General features: G+C 46.6%; 1 protein-coding gene across 3 annotated transcripts in view; it reads left to right on the top strand.

Annotated features, from left to right (window-relative positions):
- The window catches only part of gpm6bb (glycoprotein M6Bb), a 33,273-nt gene extending 16,669 nt beyond the window's left edge, over window positions 1-16,604 (top strand). For 2 of the 3 annotated variants that reach the window (XM_062534621.1, XM_062534620.1), the window contains exons 2-7: window positions 10,427-10,613; window positions 11,600-11,756; window positions 13,489-13,657; window positions 13,872-13,945; window positions 14,136-14,201; window positions 16,427-16,604. In XM_062534621.1, coding sequence (XP_062390605.1) covers window positions 10,427-10,613; window positions 11,600-11,756; window positions 13,489-13,657; window positions 13,872-13,945; window positions 14,136-14,201; window positions 16,427-16,576 — 803 coding nt within the window. In that variant the 3' untranslated portion in view covers window positions 16,577-16,604. Of the gene's footprint in view, window positions 1-10,426; window positions 10,614-11,599; window positions 11,757-13,488; window positions 13,658-13,871; window positions 13,946-14,135; window positions 14,202-14,883; window positions 16,033-16,426 lie in introns of those variants that run through there. The other variant, XM_062534622.1, reaches the window with a different exon arrangement.
- Window positions 16,605-19,258: the final 2,654 nt, after the last annotated feature.

Genomic DNA, 19,258 nt, shown 5'->3' with positions numbered 1-19,258 from the left:
TTGAGACTGCTGTGGTCGGTGCCACACAATAGAGGGCTAGCCTCCGCTCGGACTAGTAGCTATTCGCTCATGTGGCGTTTCAGATGGAGCGGAATCACTCCGGCATCACTCTCACTCTCTCTCACTCTCTCTCACTCTTTTGTCTCTGTGGCGTGTGAGAGAGGCGTTCGCGGGATGGACGGGGGGGGGGGGGGGGGTTCGTTTTGGCGTGTCATTGTTGTTGCTCGTGTGGACTAGTGTGGGCATGAGTGTGTGATTTTGCTCCGAGTGTGTGTGGGGATGCGCGTGGGATGCCGGGGGGCTGGACTGGGGGGGATTCCGTGCTCCATGTGGGATTTGTTGTTGGCTGCAGAGCCGAGCGGGGTCGTTCGCTTTGTGTGCGCTGATGAGCCTGTCGCTCGCTTGCTCGCTCTCGTCGCTCCGGCTCTCTCGGGTGAAGGGGGGGGAAACGTGGACGGCAGTGAGATTAACTTTTTGTATGGTGTCCCTGCTGATGCCCAAGTCCTGGTCATTATCCATATTTGCACCCCCACGCCGCTGGCACTGGCGCTGTTAGACCATTAGTCCAGAGTGGGGTCTTGCAGTGAGAACCGTGATGATAGTGATGGTGATGACCGGTGGGATACTCCTCACCTGGGATAGGGCTTGCAGACTGTGTGTGTGTGTGTGTGTGTGTGTGTGTGTGTGTGTGTGTGTGTGTGGGGATGTCCATAGTCCAGAGTGGGGTCTTGCAGTGAGAACCGTGATGATAGTGATGGTGATGACCGGTGGGATACTCCTCACCTGGGATAGGGCTTGCAGACTGTGTGTGTGTGTGTGTGTGTGTGTGGGGGGGGATGTCCATAGTCCAGAGTGGGGTCTTTCAGTGAGAACCGTGCTGATAGCGATGGTGATGACCGGTGGGATACTCCTCACCTGGGATAGGGCTTGCAGACTGTGTGTGTGTGTGTGTGTGTGTGTGTGTGTGTGTGTGTGTGTGTGTGGGGATGTCCATAGTCCAGAGTGGGGTCTTGCAGTGAGAACCGTGATGATAGTGATGGTGATGACCGGTGGGATACTCCTCACCTGGGATAGGGCTTGCAGACTGTGTGTGTGTGTGTGTGTGTGTGTGGGGGGGGATGTCCATAGTCCAGAGTGGGGTCTTTCAGTGAGAACCGTGCTGATAGCGATGGTGATGACCGGTGAGTGGACAGTGGTGAAGGAGGGGGGGGGGGGGGTGGGGTGGGGGGGTGGGGGTGGCATGTTGATGTTGAGAGAGATCAACACAAAGACGAGCACAGCATCAGCACAGAGACATGCCACTTGGGATTACTCAGTCCCTCTCATCCCACCCCCAGCTCCTGCCAAGCACACTCACACACACACACACACACACACACACACACACGCACAGTACAGGCACACAGTAGCCAATCAGTGACCAGTGCTCCAGGAGCTCATTGATTTCTTTGACTTTCTATTGTCTCCCTTGGAAGGGAAGGAGGGAGTGGGGGAGGTGTTGTTTTTTTTGAGGTGACATTCGTGTCAGACTGTTTTCAGAGTTCACGGCTGGTGGTGCTTTTGTTGTGGATGATATGATGGGGGGAGAACAGCGAGAGCAGCAGGGCTTTTCTATCAATCACACGGGCGGCTGTGGAGTCAGCTGTGAGTGTGTGTGTGTGTGTGTGTGTGTGTGTGTGTGTGTGTGTGTGTGTGAGTCTGGGTTTTGGCACACAGGACCACCTGGGGTTGTTTTGGCCGACGCTCCTGGACTGATGAGATCTGGCGCTCCGGGGGGGGGGGCGGTCGGCAGAGGCAGACCTAGCTGTCCTGTCCGTCGGCGCCTTTGTGTGAGAGGAGGTCACGGCCGCAGCCCGCCGCACACCTCCACTCCTCTCACCTCACCTGTGCAGGAGCCAACCTGTGCCCTCTGTAGTGCAGCCAAGGGGAGTGGACGGCCATGACCACAGAGATGCTGCCTTGTGTTGTGTTCCTGCTGTGCTGTACTACTGTGACACGAAAAGAAATGATACACCTTGATGAAGGACCTTGGTCCGAAACGTTGCGCTAAATAAACGTTTGGGAGCGTTTCTACCAGCGTGCGGACCTTTATCATTTATTTTCACGTCTTTTTGGTCCAGCACCTGTACTATTTGCGCATTCTCTTGTTTCTGTATTAACATGAGCCTGAGAATGGAGCAGAACGGAGAGTTGGTGCTTAGGTCAGAGATGGTGTAATTCGATTGTGTTGTTGATAACGGTTCCCACTGCACTGGGCAAAGAGAGGAGAGCGGTGGAAAATGAGAATGCGTCTCATAAACGGCGCCTTTGGCCGCACGCCCCCCCTGGGGGAATTACAACTGCCGGCTTTGGCACTGAACATCAACAGAAAACATCTGCTGTTGTTGTGGGATGCGTTGCAGACAGGATGGCTGCGTGGCGGTGTGTGTGTTGTGAGGGCAGATGCAGACAGACAGCGCAGCAGAATCAATGGCCTGGGTCAAGGTGCCTGGGAGAGAGGTCACATCCTCGGCCACATCCTTGATGTGGGTCATGCCTCATGCCTCATGTCTCATGTCTCCCCCACACAGTCACAGGATAGGGGTTATGGATAGCTTTCTGTGTGTATCTGTGGCAGACATCAATGTCCATCAATTTTCCCTTTGTTGCTGGGGAGGAATGCTTTACAATAGCCATGAAATACTAACTGATGCTGTGTTTGATATGTTTTCCTGAAACAGATGGATGATGCACAAGCTAGAGCAGGCAGAATGCACAGGCAGCTAAATTCTCACGTATAAGTCGCAGGCAAATAGCACAGGCAGCTACATTTTCATGTACTGTATAGGTTGCAGGCTTGGAAAAAGCTGAGTCTCTTGTTTTGCTTGCTCCTACACATGATGCCTCCTGCTCCTCAGTAGAAGAGTTTCCCTGAGTGAAAGTTGGAAAGTTGGTCTTACTGTAACTCGCTTCTGCTGACTCGGTAGGGGCAACTACAGACTATACAGATCACTTTATAGTTGTCAACAAACTAGTTGGTGAAAGTAAAGTACTACTTGTCCAGGGCCCATAAAAAAGGTGCCCGCAGACACACTGCATCTGGCATTGATAGCGATATCGGAGAGGCCAAGTGAATGTTTTGTGCCTGCCGGTCCAATGTGTCCAGTGTAGGTCATCATTTTGGAGAGGTCAATACACACTAAACATTGTCTTTCTAACAATATCCGTAGCATTTCATATCAACTCAACACTCAATAATGCTCTCACTTGGATGCTCTCACTTGGGTCCTCATCAATACACCCGCCCAAGTGTGGAATCAATCAGATGATCAGTTTGTAAGATTAGTAAAGAGCACTTCCACAGACAGATACACACACACACACACACACACACACACACACACACACACACATCAGAGATTCCTTGCTTTCTAGTTAGATGACAGAGGCAATTTTATTTTGTGGCTGTCTCCAATGATAACAATTGATTTGAAGAAAGTGACACACAGACATACCAATCATGGAGATGACTTTCCCAAATGATGAGAAGCACACTGTGTGTGTGTGTGTGTGTGTGTGTGTGTGTGTGTGTGTGTGTGTGTCTGTCTGTGTGTCTGTGTGTCTGTGTCTATGTGTGTTTGTGTGTCTGTGTGTCTGTGTGTGTGTGTGTCTGTGTCTGTGTCTGTGTCTGTGCGTGTGTAAGAGAGAAAGTGTGCATGTGCATGCGTCTGTGTGTGCATGCGTGCGTGTAAGAGAGAGAGAGAGAGACAGACACACACAGGAGAATTCCTCACTTCCTCATGTAAACCACGGCACGGCTCGTTTGACAGACAGGAAGCCCACATTAGGTGCGTGCGACAGACACGGCGCTGACGGAGCCTCTCCTCCGTGATTACCTGCCTCCGACGCGCACGCACACACACGGCCGTAATTACCCGGGAGAAAATGGAAAGATGGAAAACCATATTCTCCACACACACACACACACACAGGCACATAATTACCTGTAATCACTCACAGTGAGAAATGATGTTGTGTGAAAAGACACATCTCCTCCCATACGTCTCGGTGTCTATTTTAGCCGACGGCTGGAACAAAGGGTCTCTCCTGCCTCAGTCTCTGTTATTGTTCAAGAGCGGCCGTAATTGGGAGAAGCCCAGGGACAGGGAGGAGGAGAGCGTGGGGCCCTGTTTGAAGTGGTTCCCGTGGCTCTTCAGAGGGACCCATCTGGCTGGAGGCTGTGTGTGCTGTTGACAGACTGGAGTCACATGTTTAGGAGGTGGTCTGAAGGGAGGATAGAGAGGGAGAGAGAAAGAGAGAGAGAGGTAGAGAGATTGAGATTGAGAGAGGAAGAGAGAGAGAGGGAGGAGAGAGAGAGAGTGAAAGATTGAGAGAGTAAGAGAGAGCGAGAGAGAAAGAGAGTGAGGGAGAGAGAGAGAGAGAGAGAGGGGGGAGAAGCTGTGGCGTGATGGAGTGGTCTGGAGTGGGCGATGATGGGGATGTGGGGTGTCGTGAGGGGTCACTCTGGTGGAGGGAGGACTCAGAGTCTCTTTCTGTGACTCACATTTCGCTCTTCCACGGAATTGCTTTCATTTCCTGGCTGCTATGTATCTGTTTATTTACACACAGTGTGTGTGTGTACGTGTGTGTGTGTGTGTGTGTGTGTGTTTAATGAAATGGCACGTTGATGAGCTCTGGCAGAGAGAGGTGGACACTGCACTGTACTAGTGCCAGTAGTAGAGATTAGAGGCTCCTGGGGGATTGCCTTACTTACCCACAACTCATGTCATTTACAACGAGCCCTTTAGTAATCCCCCCTAAACACTAGATTTCACCCGCTGTAATAATTGGATATTAATCTGTGTGTGTGTGTGTGTGTGTGTGTGTGTGTGCGTACAGTATGTGTGTGTGTGTGTGTGAGAGAAATTTCAGATATGATCAGTAAACAGTCCGAGAGGAAGCTTCTGGAGTGTGAAGTGAGTGTAGGGGTGTGTGTGTGTGTGTGTGTGTATGCTGGTGTGTGTGTGTGTGTGTGTGTGTGGGACAGAGGAACAGGATGCCCTCTGCTCCAGCGCTGCACAAGAGAGAGCGGAAGAGCTCGGGCCCGGGCCACCGCGCCTCTGAATAGCACTCCCCGCCGAGACCCCAGCTTGACCACAACGTCCAGCCGGCACACTGGACGCTTTGTGTCCATTGAGAAGCATCCTTACTGTCCTCCCCTCCCCCCCCTCCACCCCCCCCCCCCCCCCACACACGCTTTTAGTGCAGCGCAGTTATGGCATGACTCTCAGTAATGAGAGGACGACAGTTTGGCAGTGTGTCTCTCCGCAGCTGGCCGCGGTCATTATGCCTCTGCACTGCCCACCCCTCAAACACACACACACACACACACACACACATACACACACACACAGGAGAGAGAGGAGAAGTTTAAGTGAAAGAGGGGTTTTGTCTGCGCTTCAGCCAGGGGATCCGTCAGGGTGTGCGAGAGCATGTGAAAGTCATCAAGGGGGGAAAAAAATGGCCAATGTGATTTTCATTTAGCGCTTGTGGTTTGCCCCCGCGGCAGTCCTTCTCTCTGCGTACTGTGTGTTTTCTACGACGTGTGTGCATGTACGTGTGTGTGTGTGTGTGGCCGTGTTGTCGGCGCTGCAAATAACTCTCGCTCGCAAACACACAGCGAGGCTCTTAGAAAGCTGCCGTGCTAACAAAAGGACATGAATGGGCCTCTGTGGTTTAGATCAATATGAATCGACACGTCCATGTTGGGATGGGGAGAGCCCGTACAGTTTGTGGTGGTGAAATCCACTGGCTACTGAAAGCCAGTATACGAGGTGCTGCCATCACATCAGACACACCCTTTTGGATTCATGTGCGAGGCATCCTCAGTGGCTTACTGGTCCATTGTGTATCGTTGTTTATGAGGTTTAGTGGTCATCTTCGGTGCCTGCTCTTGTTTGTGGTAGAATTTATATTATTTGGCGCTTTTATAAAAGGGTGTGTGTGTGTGTGTGTGTTTGAAAAGCCTACATGGCCGGTTTCACATCATGGGTGTGGCTAGAAGTTTTGAAAATAGATGTCATCGCCCATTCCGTCATTTCAGACATCTATTTACAGAACTTACTGTACACATGAAGGTCCCAAGAATCGTCACCACCTCTCGTCCTAGTCACGGTCTCTCATAATGACTCTCCCTCATCCACTGGCATGGCCCTGTAACCCTGTAACCCTGTAAGTGTGGCCGTGTGTTTGCCTCCCTCCACACTCCCACACATCAGGTGACTGCTTGTGGTTCTTGGGCTCTCCCCAATCCCCAGTCACTGTTGCGCACAGTTCCTGGGCCTGCAGAATGAGTTCATGCTACTCAGTGGGGGGATGTAATGCTTGTGAAAGCAGTGGAAAGCCGCTGTGTTGACTCTATGACCGTGTTAACTGTGTTAACTCCATGTGCCTTGTGAAGGAGTTGGTGCTGGTTTCGTGTGACGAGTGGCTGAAATAGGTGCTTGGGCCCCGGCGTTGCACACACGATGCTGCTGGCTCCCACCTCTCCTTCTCCAGCTGAGCAAACAGCGGCGCGGGCTTTAAAGAGTTATTTAAGACAACACGTTAGCCGAGCCGCGGCGCCCCCTTCAACCCCAGAGAGAGCGCCGGAGAATAAAGATCTTTGTTCCCCACTCGGGTTTAACAAGGTGGGATTTCTGCCGCACGCGCCGGCCTGTGTAACGCCATCGGTGTGTTAAGAGTAGAAACAGGACGGGATCAAGAGTTCAGCGAGCGCCGCGCTCTCCTGGTTTAACCTGAGAAGCACCACACGCCAGAGGGTCTGCCTATAGGGACTCACCGAGCGCAACACAAGCCATTATGTAGGGGTCACCGGGGGGGAAAGGGGTGGCACCTCCAGACGATTAGAGGGGCTTTTGAAGTCGGGTTTCATCTGAGGAGCACGATCGGCGATGACGTGCACAGCTGAACATCCTCTGTGGCAGGAGGTCTTACCTGGATCTACCCTGGAGCGGTAGATAAAACAGAGTGGCGACACTCCCATAGACCTCCATAGGAAAAAAATGGCACCGCTTTTTCCAGGTTACTTCCGCATTATGGGAGCTTTGGAGTTATTAACAGTCAATCTCTTCGTCAGTATTCAATGAGTTAATTGATTACACACCCCAGCATCCAGAAGCACATCCCACCCTCCTGCGATTCAGCCATTCAGCGCAGGTTTTTTGGGACTTTTGATCGTGAGGCGGCGACATCAAAGAGTGTCGCAACTCTCTCTTTCTATGGCTCTGCCTGGATCAAAGACCCCGTTTTCCCCCAGGTCTGAAGTGAGGCCATGTTAGTTTAACCAGAGCCAGTCCTGGAGGGCAGGAGGAGGTGTGTACTGTATATGAAGAGAGGAGGATGCACATGGATGTCCCAGCAGAGGGTCAGAAGTTGCGAACAAGGTGCAGGCACTGCTGAGAACCAGATCCCAGTTATTCACTCATCTACTGTATGTGGCCCAGCCAGTGAGAAAGAGCAGTGGCATTGATTGAACCACTAAATACACAGTGGCCACAGCCTCAGGGTTGGTGTTAGCCATGAGGGTGTGTAATCATCACACAGTGAGGGTTTCTCCTGGAGGACAGAGTGTGTGTGGAGCACGGAGTGACAGCGAGCATATTTCCCCTGAGATGAGCGACTGGCTCACTCAGACGGAGGTCCATGTAGAGCAGCGGTCCGCTCGGAGCTTTCCGCTTAGTGTGGCTGTGTTCAATTTCCTGACACAAAGTGCTGCCCAACCTGTGTCCGCTCTCTCTCTCTCTCTCTGTCTCTCTCTCTCTCTCTCTCTCTCTCTGTCTCTCTCTCTCTCTCTCTCTCTCACTCTCTGTCTCTCTCTCTATTTCTTTCTTTCTCTCTCTCTCTCTCTGTCTGTCTGTCCTGTGTGTGTGTGTGTGTGTGTGTGTGTGTGAGAGAGAGAGAGAGAGAGAGAGAGACAGACAGAGAGAGAGAGAGAGAGAGAGTGTCTGTTTGTGTGAACTGTGGGTAGTGTAATGGACTCAGCCGCGGGCACACTCACTGGATTGTGGTTAACGTGCTACCATGGCAACCGCTATTCACCAGCCCAGGGACAAAAATGTTTTTATGCTTCTGTGCCACACAAAAGGTTGGCATGAACTTTCTGACAGCGGCTCCATTCAAAGGCGCATTCTGCTGTTAATATATGTTTTAATTTCCTTTGTCTCCCAAGAGAAAGGACACAACACAATCGAACTTTCAGGATTTCAGCTGTGCTCAAGGGGCTTTAAATTAGATAAGCTGTTCTCTTCTTACCTTCTCTCCCACTTCACACACCGGCACACAGATCGGGAGTAGATTCAGAACTGTCTCTGTTGAACACACAGGGAATTTGACTCTGTGTGCCTCATCAGAAATTCATCAGGAATTCTTTGTGTAACATTACATTACATTTGGCTGACGCTTTTTAACCAAAGTGACTTACAACAACATGGTAAAACATTTAAAGCTTTTTAAGAGCAATTCTAACAATACTTTAAGGGAAATTTAAAAGAGTGTAGTAAGAGTGAAAAAAGTAGAAAGTGAGAAAAATAGTTAAACTAAAAGGTGGAGTGCAGTGTTAGTTGTGGACGTTACAGATGATATAAATACAGATGATTTAGACCTGCTGATGTCTATGTAAACAGCATACATTGTCACATGCTCTTGAGTGATATACATTGGAGCAAGACACTGGGCTCTGCCCATCTGGGTCAGTTAATTTGTCCATTATGAATTGGCATTGATTTCCATTAGTGGGGATGGCTGCCACTCGCCCCCCCTGACCCGCCCGTCTCCCACGAGTGCGCTTTTATTCAGCTGACAGACAGCACAACTCAGCAGCCATCACAGACTATAGCCCACAGGACTGCAGTTCCCACCTACCTCCACTGTGGGGATGCATGTGGGCTACGGCTACCCTGACTTATAGGCAAAGGATTCCCTTCCTCTGTGCATGCGAACAACATTGTTTGTGCTGTGTTTTGGCAATGTCCCCATCTTTCACCCAAAGGCCCGTTCTTGTGTAATTTAGTTTCTCGGTAAAAATAGCAAGTTTGATGTTTTGCTCAAAAAACTAGCGCAGGCTGTGATTTGTGTTGTAAACTCACTGGCCGCCCGACCACTGCTCTGTTGCATTCTGAGTTCATGTGTTTTGTAATGCTTAGCTGAGATGCGTATAGCTGAGACTTGTTAAGTCACACTGAATAGCTGATCTGTGCTCTGTGCGGGACGGGTCACTGAGGGTCATCGTTATAAATGCTGTCGGAGGTGAAAGGGGAATAGCCACTGTTTTAAGCAGGACATTCCAAGCATTCATCGGTGTCCATGCGTCTATAAGTGCTCAGTGAAGGGCTTTTCTTCTCATCTGTCCATAAAACAATCACTCAGTTCATGTGATGTCAGGAAGAAAACACATGATGTGTGTTCACTGCTGTCCTATAGAATATAAAGACATTTTACAGCAAATATGTTTGGACAGCAGATAGAACTTCTTTTTCATACCCCGAAATATTTGTATTGTATGGTTTCATAATTATATTATCTTTGATGTGTGCGTATGTGTGTGTGTGTGTGTGTGTGTGTGTGTGTGTGTGTGTGTGTATGTGTGTGAGTAGAACATCATTAACTGACTCTTCTGGACTTTGTTGTGTGCGTGCAAGTTGCTTGTGTGTGTGTGTGTGTGTGTGTGTGTGTGTGTGTGTGTGTGTGTGTGTGTGTGTGTGAGTGTGTGCGGAGAACATCACTAACTGACTCTTCTTGGGCTGTGTTGTTGTGTGTGCAGGTTGCTTTGAGTGCTGTATCAAGTGTCTGGACTGTGTTGTGTCTAAGTGTGTGTGAGTGTGTGTGGAGAACATCACTAACTGACTCTTCCCTGTTGTGTGTTGTGTGTGCAGGTTGCTTTGAGTGCTGTATCAAGTGTCTGGACTGTGTTGTGTCTCAGTGTGTGTGTAGAACATCACTAACTGACTCTTCCCTGGTCTGTGTTGTGTGTGCAGGTTGCTTTGAGTGCTGTATCAAGTGTCTGGACTGTGTTGTGTCTCAGTGTGTGTGTAGAACATCACTAACTGACTCTTCCCTGTGCCGTGTTGTGTGTGTGCAGGTTGCTTTGAGTGCTGTATCAAGTGTCTGGACTGTGTTGTGTCTTAGTGTGTGTGTAGAACATCACTAACTGACTCTTCCCTGTGCCGTGTTGTGTGTGCAGGTTGCTTTGAGTGCTGTATCAAGTGTCTGGACTGTGTTGTGTCTTAGTGTGTGTGTGTGTAGAACATCACTAACTGACTCTTCCCTGGTCTGTGTTGTGTGTGCAGGTTGCTTTGAGTGCTGTATCAAGTGTCTGGACTGTGTTGTGTCTTAGTGTGTGTGTGTAGAACATCATCACTAACTTCAGTTGTGTGTTGTGTGTGTGCAGGTTGCTTTGAGTGCTGTATCAAGTGTCTGGGCGGCGTGCCGTACGCCTCCCTGGTGGCCACCATCTTGTGCTTCTCGGGAGTGGCGCTCTTCTGCGGCTGCGGCCATGTGGCCCTCACGGGCACCGTCACCATCCTGGAGAACCACTTCTCCAAGATCACCAGCGACCACGCCATGCTCACAGACGTGTGAGTACCACTGGGCACAGTACACACAGAGGGTTAGAGGGCCGGGGGTTGGGTAGACGATAGGGCTTGCGCAATTAATCAAATTAATCATGACTTCCAACAATTATGAAAATGACATAATCAAAATATAATGATTATTTTGCTACATCCAGTTTCATAACAATGCTCTCCTTTTCTCCTACATTATCTTTTTACATGTATTTTTTTCCTGTTGGGTTATATTTAATATTCAATTAGAAAATTTAAAAAATGTACATTTTGAATATGGATGACAGTTCCAAAATCACTGAGTAATCACGTTTAGTAATCGTGATCTCAATATTAAACAAAATAATCGTGATGATGATTTTTACCATAATCGAGCAGCCCTAGTAGACGATGGACTCATTTGTCTTCCATAACATAATCAGTGGTATTTACATTGTGTTTAGTTATCTCTGCATTGAGTGGGTCAGTTTTCATGTTTGCTATGACAAGATGGTGATTCCCTATTGCCTATGTTGGAAAAATAAACACAGTACATTTCCTAATATGGATGTCTTCAAGGAATGCTAGTTGTCATCTAGCAAATGACATAATGTGGATTCTTTCAGGCCCTTTGGAGACCCTTCATGAGAGAAGTGTTTATTTTACAAGGCTGAACAGTGTCGTTTGCCATTAAACAGATCCTCCACAAGAAATACATCACCGAGTATCTATTCTTGACTTGTTTGGGTTTGCACTTCTCAACGCCTCTGGAGTTGGGTCATGCATTTTGTCAGTCCCTTTGACATCTGCTTGTAATTTACGACCACACTTATCTCTCACTTTCAGCCTCTGAGCGAGTGAGTCACGAGGCAACACTAAGGTCGCGCTGACACCCCCGTAACACAAAACCCGCCGATACTCGGCAAAGTCGGCATGTGCAGTTTTGATTTTTTTTTGTGGTGTGTTCAGATCAGGGTAATTGAATGGGACGTGTTTGGCTCTCTCCCCTGTGCTTACAGGATCCAGCTCATGCAGTACGTCATCTACGGCATCGCCTCCTTCTTCTTCCTGTACGGCATCATCCTGCTGGCCGAGGGCTTCTACACCACCAGCGCCGTCAAGGAGCTGCACAGCGAGTTCAAGACCACCATCTGCGGCCGCTGCATCAGTGGCATGGTGGGTTCCCCTCATATATCACTCCAGCCCCCACGCTACAGCGCTGGCACTCAGTGACCAGTTGAGCACCGTTATGCTCTTCATACACATTTAAAGTGGACACCTGGACCACTCAGCTGTGTCTCTGCTGGGTCTAAGGGGGTTGGTCTCGGGTTCTAATGGGGTTGGTCTCTGGTTCAAATGAGGTTGGTCTCTGCTGGGTCTAATGGGGTTGGTCTCTGGTTCTAATGAGGATGGTCTCTGCTGGGTCTAAGGGGGTTGGTCTCTGGTTCTAATGGGGTTGGTCTCTGCTGGGTCTAAGGGGGTTGGTCTCTGCTTCTAATGGGGTTGGTTTCTGGTTCTAATGGGGTTGGTCTCTGCTGGGTCTAAGGGGGTTGGTCTCTGGTTCTAACCCTTTATAGGGCACTCATTGAAATCTTTGGAAATTCTACATTTTAACTTCAGAAAGTTAATGGGGGATGTTTCAGGACATTAAAAAAAAAAAAAAAACATTCTTTTTCATCTTGGCATAGCAAATCATGGTCAATGAAGTTACCATATATATGTCCTTGCCCGTCTGGGGGAAAAAAAACAGGGTGAATTTGAAAAAAAAAATCTCCAATCAACACCATAATTGACAAAGAGCATCCTCAGCTGATGCCTCACCAACCCATTTCAGTTTTTTCTTCGGAACTTTTACCGTTCGCCCGTAACAGCCAATTTTGCCCATTTTTGCCAATTTTGCGAAGCCGCCAGACAGAAAGTGAGCTTATATCTCAGCAACCCCTGCATGTATCAAAACCAAACTTGGTACATGGACTCGTGTACCATGTATCTCCTATGTACCAGTGTATAAAAACCGAAAAACAACTATAATCACAAAATTACCACTTATATTTGCTCATAATTGTGTTTTATCACTAACCAGTATTGAGTCCTTAAAATAAATGCACACAGTACTAGGTCTCACACTAACAATAAGCACCTGTGTGCCATTTAATTATATTTAAAAAAGATACATACATCAGGCATATGTGTAAAAATGGACACTTGTGCCACTTATGTGAATAGGGCGTATGATCAAATATGGTGCATTTAGTTTTTAGCCAAACAATAAGCTCATTTTTAAAAATGCTATGCAAATAACAACAATCTCAATCTTTAACACAACTACTCAACCACATAATGTGTGAGTTTCATCAACTTACAATGTTTAGTTTTGATGCTATTATGATAGTTGTGGGATGAGCCAGGTTCAAAAACCTAAAATATGTGATTTCTGCCAGATGGTTGTGTTTGAGGTGCTGTAGTCCACTGCTGATTGGTCAGATGCTATGATGTCAATATTTGTAAGATAGCTTGATCTTCCCTAATTGGCTGAGAGAAAACCACATGACTCTACAACTCCAAATGGAGGCAGGGGGAGGGAATTTTCAGTGTGTGCGGAAGTGACTACATATGGTTATTTGCCCCATAAAGGGGGTTGGTTTCTGGTTCTAATGGGGTTGGTCTCTGCTGGGTCTAAGGGGGTTGGTCTCTGGTTCTAATGAGGTTGGTCTCAGCTGATTCTAATGGGGTTGGTCTCTGGTTCTAATGGGGTTGGTCTCTGCTGGGTCTAAGGGGGTTGATCTCTGGGTCTAAAGGGGTTCTAATGGGGTTGATCTCTGCTGGTTCTAATGGGGTTGGTCTCTGCTGGTTCTAATGGGTCTGGTCTCTGCTTTGTCTAATCATCTGCTGGTTCTTGTTGTTGCAGTTTGTGTTCCTGACCTACATCCTGGGCGTGGCCTGGCTCGGGGTGTTTGGCTTCTCGGCGGTGCCCGTGTTCCTCTTCTACAACATGTGGTCCACCTGCGCAGCCATGCGGTCTCCCATGGCCAACCTCACCTCCGTGGACTCCATCTGCGTTGATGTCCGACAGTACGGTAAGGCTAGAGAGAGGGCCTGTGTTTCTCTGTGAAATGTTCATGTTAGATGGGTGAACTATACTGTTCGATGCCCCTGTTTTTTACCTGCATGGATCATCAGTGAAATGAGAGTGTAATAGTTTGTCAAGCTTGTGGGTAGTTTGTGATGGGTCTGCTATCAGTTACTTTTGTGATACTATACTGATGTTTTCTTCTTCATTTTTCTTTGAAGGAATCATTCCATGGAATGCAACTCCAGGAAAGGCTTGTGGGTCCACACTAAGCGACATCTGTAACACCAGTGAGGTATGTACAGTATAAACTCCACTTTAGATGTGGCCTTGTGTTAGAAGGTGTGGGGTGGTTGTGGGGGGTGTAATGTGATTGGCAATTACTGTACTGTATATCAACAACCTTTCGTGAAACTGAAAATCTAAATGTGTACCAGTCCTCTGTTGGGATAGTAAAGATCTCATCTGTCTGTTTCTCCTCTCAGTTCTACCTGTCCTACCACCTGTACATTGTAGCTTGCGCTGGGGCGGGAGCCACCGTCATTGCTCTGGTAAGTTTCCCTCAGTCCTCATTCTCTGTGATGTGATCAGTGAGTCCCTTTCGCCTGGTGTTTATCTAGAACGCAATGTGAAGTGCCCCCCCCCCCCCCCCCCCCCGCCCCAACCTGAGTCCATTTCCCCATGCCGTACACATGAGACACAGAGTACAGACTTACCTCTCCTCTCATTAGCAATGTCATTCGCCAAACACCATCTGCTTCAAGGCCACCGGTTCACTTTTTTGAAATTAACAGACAGGAGTGAGGTGACGTGTCCTCATTCAGTGGCCGTGGCCTTTGCACGTCACAGATGCCATCATTCTCATTTTGCCCTTCCTTGCCACAGCGAAGGATGCACATCCTATTATCTCTCACCTACAGGTGGCTCATGAATATGTTGTTTGTGTTATCTTGCAGGACATACAGTGTGCCTTTTTTCTACTACTAATTCTGTTCCTTGCATTAGATTTTGAGCATGGTGTCTTTTCACCCCCCCCCCCCCCCCCCATTACTTCACATGAACATCTTTCTCAATCAGTGTTCAAAAACCTCCGCCTTAGTCAATGTGCCATGTGCCTGATTCAGTATGGCCAGCGTAAAGTAGGTGTGTGCAGCAGTGAGTTTTGAGGGTGGCCTCCCAGGTCTCCAGATTTGTTGTCTCACTCCATTTTTTTATTCTGTTCTCTTTCACCAGCTGATCTACATGATGGCTACCACTTATAACTTTGCCGTGTTGAAGTTTAAGAGTCGAGAAGACTGCTGCACTAAGTTTTAAGAGCACAGTGCCGTTTATGCCACTGCACTGAGTAGAGAAAGCAGCCACTGACAATACGGACTAAAAAAAAAAAAAACAGAAAATAGAGAGAAAAACCGTGTTCCATTTCTATTGACATAATGTGTAAATAGCAGATTGTATGCATTCTTTAGTGTTTTAGACCCAGGGACAGGTTTTGGCTGGAGGGACCCCCCTTGTTAGTGTTGTCTTCAGGATGGGATTAGGAAGAAATGCCGTTCTTTCCCATTCTGGAGTACAACCACCAGGACGAGGAAAGTTTTTTTTTTTTTTTTCATTTATAGAATAAATAAAGAGAGAGAGAAAAGAAATAGCATGCAACAGCTGTGGGAGGATAAGGGAGAGTGATAATCAGGAGTCCTTCGGAAGGTTGTTTTTTTTAGGCTTCAGTGTACATGTCAACATTTGGTAGTAGTGTTTCCTGCGTTACGGGAAGAGTTCTTTGTTCCTAGTGTAAATCCGAGCTCAGAGACCCAGACTGCCGTGGCACAGTGCCTTTCTCCATTAATGTTTACGTTCCTCCCACCTTGTGCCATTACTATTTTTTTTGCAGCTGGATTAAGTATTAAAGTTGTCAGTATTATGGTAAAGCTACATTAAAACCACGAGCAGTGCTTTTACAATATAGTACAAAACCGGTTAAAAGCAGAAAAAAATAGACATTCCTTCACAGTGGTGAAGGTCTGGGCCAGTGCCAAGTGTATTACTTTTGTTTGACAAGCTCCTATTTGAGAATATTCTCTCCTCTATTCTAATGTCATTTTTATGGGACCTTATTCTGCCTTGATTGCCTCAGCTGATGATAGGTTCATGTTTTGTTCCATCCATTTTCTTTTTACTCATCCAGAAATTTCCATTCAATTGTGCCAAGTGCTCAAATTATTTTTGTTTTAACACAGAGCCTGCATGCTTATTTTCCTCAATTCCTTAATGTTTATGAATTACTGATATTACATATTTCATGAATATTTAATTTTTTCCTAAGATTTTGAGACTGTAGTTATTATTTTCTCTTTCTATACAAAATAAACATGCTTTGTGTACAAAATACCGATGGTCTTTTTTTTATTATTGTGTTCAGTCTCTTTGAGATTGAACACTGACAGGACAGGAGTCACACACGAATGCCATGCACTCTCTTCTCCATGTTATGTAACTAACATCCATCTCACCGCGTATTTGCATGCTCTGCAGTGTCCCCCTTCAACGCCTTCACAGCCTCTCCCTTTCTCCTCCCTGCTTCTAACACGTCCCTGCCCTAGAAGTGTTGTGTTGTGTAATTATTAATAATTATGATTTAAGTTGTTCGGTTTTTACACAGGTGCAGGTGTCTCCTGTGTTTTAACTGTTTGTTGTTGTTGTTGACATAGCCACACTTCGTGTAGCTTGCTTTGCATCTCTCTGACATGCTCACTGGCCATCCACCTCACCCCTTCTTTTCCAGATCCACTTCCTCATGATTCTGGCAGCCAATTGGGCCTACCTTAAAGACGCGAGCCATATGCATGCGTACCAAGACATCAAAATGAAGGAGGAGCGGGAGCTGCAAGACATCCAGTCGCGCTCAAAGGAATGCCTCAATTCCTACTCTTAAGGATTACTCAGCACGGCCCCAGCCCCCACTCTCTCACCCCCAGCCCCCCCCCCCCCCCCCCCCCACAACCCCACTGCCAAGGCCAGCTCCTAGGGGTCGGACCAGGAGAAAACACTGCTCCAATTACCTGTCAACTGTCTACACACAGTACAGCACAGCACAGCACAGCACAGCACTAACCATGGCTCCTAACAAACTAATGCATTTGTGTCGCTTCTGCACTAACTCTGAGAGCAGTTTGTTGGAACTCTTTGTTTGATCAAGTGTTTTGCAACATTGTTTTGCTATTCATCATCATTGTAGAACTGTATCTGTTGTGACACTCTTTGTTCTTTTCTTACTTTCGCTGTGTAGCCCCATGTCTTTAACTCCGGCTCAGTCATTGCTAGAGATGCTTGAAACATTGCACTACTTGTTCTATCAGGAGCAGTTAGGTTATAGGGCAGACCAGATGCCATTTTGATTATGAGACATGGTACATCAGACTGTACGCCTTACTAAATCACAGATGAAACAAAACAAACGAGTGCAATGTGGGGGTGTTTGAACTTGCACAAACACTTTTGATATGTCTGGTCTCGGCTCTCTAAATATTGTCTGTGGGCAGTGGGCCCATACAGCATGCCCAGCACAGCTCTCCACTGCTGCGGATGAATATGCATGCGTTTGGCTTCCTAGGCTAGGACACACACCCTCTGTTGCCTTTGCTGCACAACAGCAAAACATACTGAAAAGAAAGATAGTAGTTTGGGGCTTCCACTGAATGCATAATTATAATGCAAGTTTCCTGCATCGACAGTTTCCTTTGACAGTTAGGCAGCCCAATTGAAATGTCACAGTTCCATCGTTTAGCCCTGAGGGAAAGGATGTGAATATGACTGATCCCCTGAAGGAAAAAAAAAAAAAACTACCTCAGGTGTACTGATGTGAGCTCATGTAGAATCATTTGAACTAGAGATTAATACTTTGCTCATATACTACATTACTGTAGTCTGAAAGCAATGTAGCCGTAGCACCATAGCTTTTTAAGAAAAATAAAGTCATTAAAATGATAATTTAAAAAAAAATCCATTGTAGTTTACAGGAAACCACTATGGGAGAGTAAAGCTTTCCACACTGACCAAATTATTGGAAACAACAAAAAAATAGTAGCATTGACCACTTTGCCATGGCCAATCTGGGCAATTACCACTGGGTGGCTGAGATGGAGGATTTTAACTTTGGAAGGACACCAAGCTGCAGTCATGTGGTTAGATTGACTGGTTGCACTGAAACTGTTACTAATTTAGAAAAAAATTCCTACGCAGCTGTGACTCCATGTCTTCCTTCCAGAGAGACCCGTAAGAAGCCTAGACAGAACAAATAAGAAAGAAAATCATAAATAAATAGAGAAGGTGGTTGTAAGAAATGTGAGAATGTTGACACCTAAAGCCAGACCTATAGGTGATCTGAAGGGTGGGATGTGGACCGTTTATGGACATGACAATGTTAAGATATATGACATCAGTATTTTTTGTTTATGTAGTGTTTTTTTTACTGAAAAAATATGGAAAAAAAGAGAAAAAAAATCCTCAATTGCAGTTCAGTATGCTTTTTGATGTGCAATTGTTAACTGACAAAATGACTGATGTTACCGTCTGTTTTCTGCTAGCTAGAGGAGATTTACAGGGATGTTATTGTTCTGATGTTCACCCTTTATTGCATGAAGGAGACAAGTGTTTTTTGCAGTAAAACAGGTGATGTGTAGTCATTTGTACTGACATCTGGTAGGCAGTGTGTGCCCAAGTCCTCATCCTTTCCTTTATTATTGTTAACAATGACCAATAATCTATTATATGTCAAAGGTATACTAGTTATAGCTGACTTGTAGTCATCTTTTTTTACTGTTGATTTCATCATTATGACTCTTGTATAGTGCTGATTTTTTGTAACCCAATAGTGCATCCTTATTTTCTATAAATGTTGAGGGCTTTTCTTGAGATTTTTACTTTTAATTACATGTATTATATTGATGTGAAACAGTACTTTGTTATCAAATTAATTTCTATGATGGCATCCATTGGTTATTACAAAGTTTACTCCTAGTTTAATTGAGACAAAGGAGGCAATCTGGCCCAGAATGTTACATGGATAATACCATGTACAGTGATTGTTTAGTCCTCTGGACTTTGATTTAATCTTTGACCAAATTGTGTTTTAATCTTTTATGAATATTGGGAAGGGGTAGTCTCAAATGTGTAGTTGCGTATGAGTGTGAGTGAGTATCTTCATAATTTAAGTGTTTTTGAGCTTTAAAGGACAAAAACATAATACGGACCATTTAAAGAGAACAACCTAATCGAGCAACTAAGTCATTTTAGAAAGCTTCCCACTGCCCAGTGAGTTAGGAGGACATCTTCCACTCTCCCTCACTGAAAGGCAACAATGTCCACCATCTTCCACACTCCCTCACAGAAAGGCAACTATGTCCACCATCTTGTTTGGCAAGTGATACCATTGGACATTTGTCAACCAGCCTGGTACTTGTTTTTATGACATGAAAATAAAGCCACTAAATTCAGACATCTGTGTGTTCATGTTTTGCTTTTGCCAGCTCTACACCTTTCCCCCCAACTGACAGCATTTCAAATCTCAGGAAGATTCCATTGAATTGCATTGTAAAACAATACAGATCCAAACAGA

The sequence above is a fragment of the Sardina pilchardus genome, chromosome 4 (assembly GCF_963854185.1).
Source record: "Sardina pilchardus chromosome 4, fSarPil1.1, whole genome shotgun sequence".
Classification (NCBI taxonomy): domain Eukaryota; kingdom Metazoa; phylum Chordata; class Actinopteri; order Clupeiformes; family Clupeidae; genus Sardina; species Sardina pilchardus.
The sequence above is the reverse complement of the archived record's forward strand: the minus strand, read 5'-3'. Positions and strand labels throughout refer to the sequence as shown.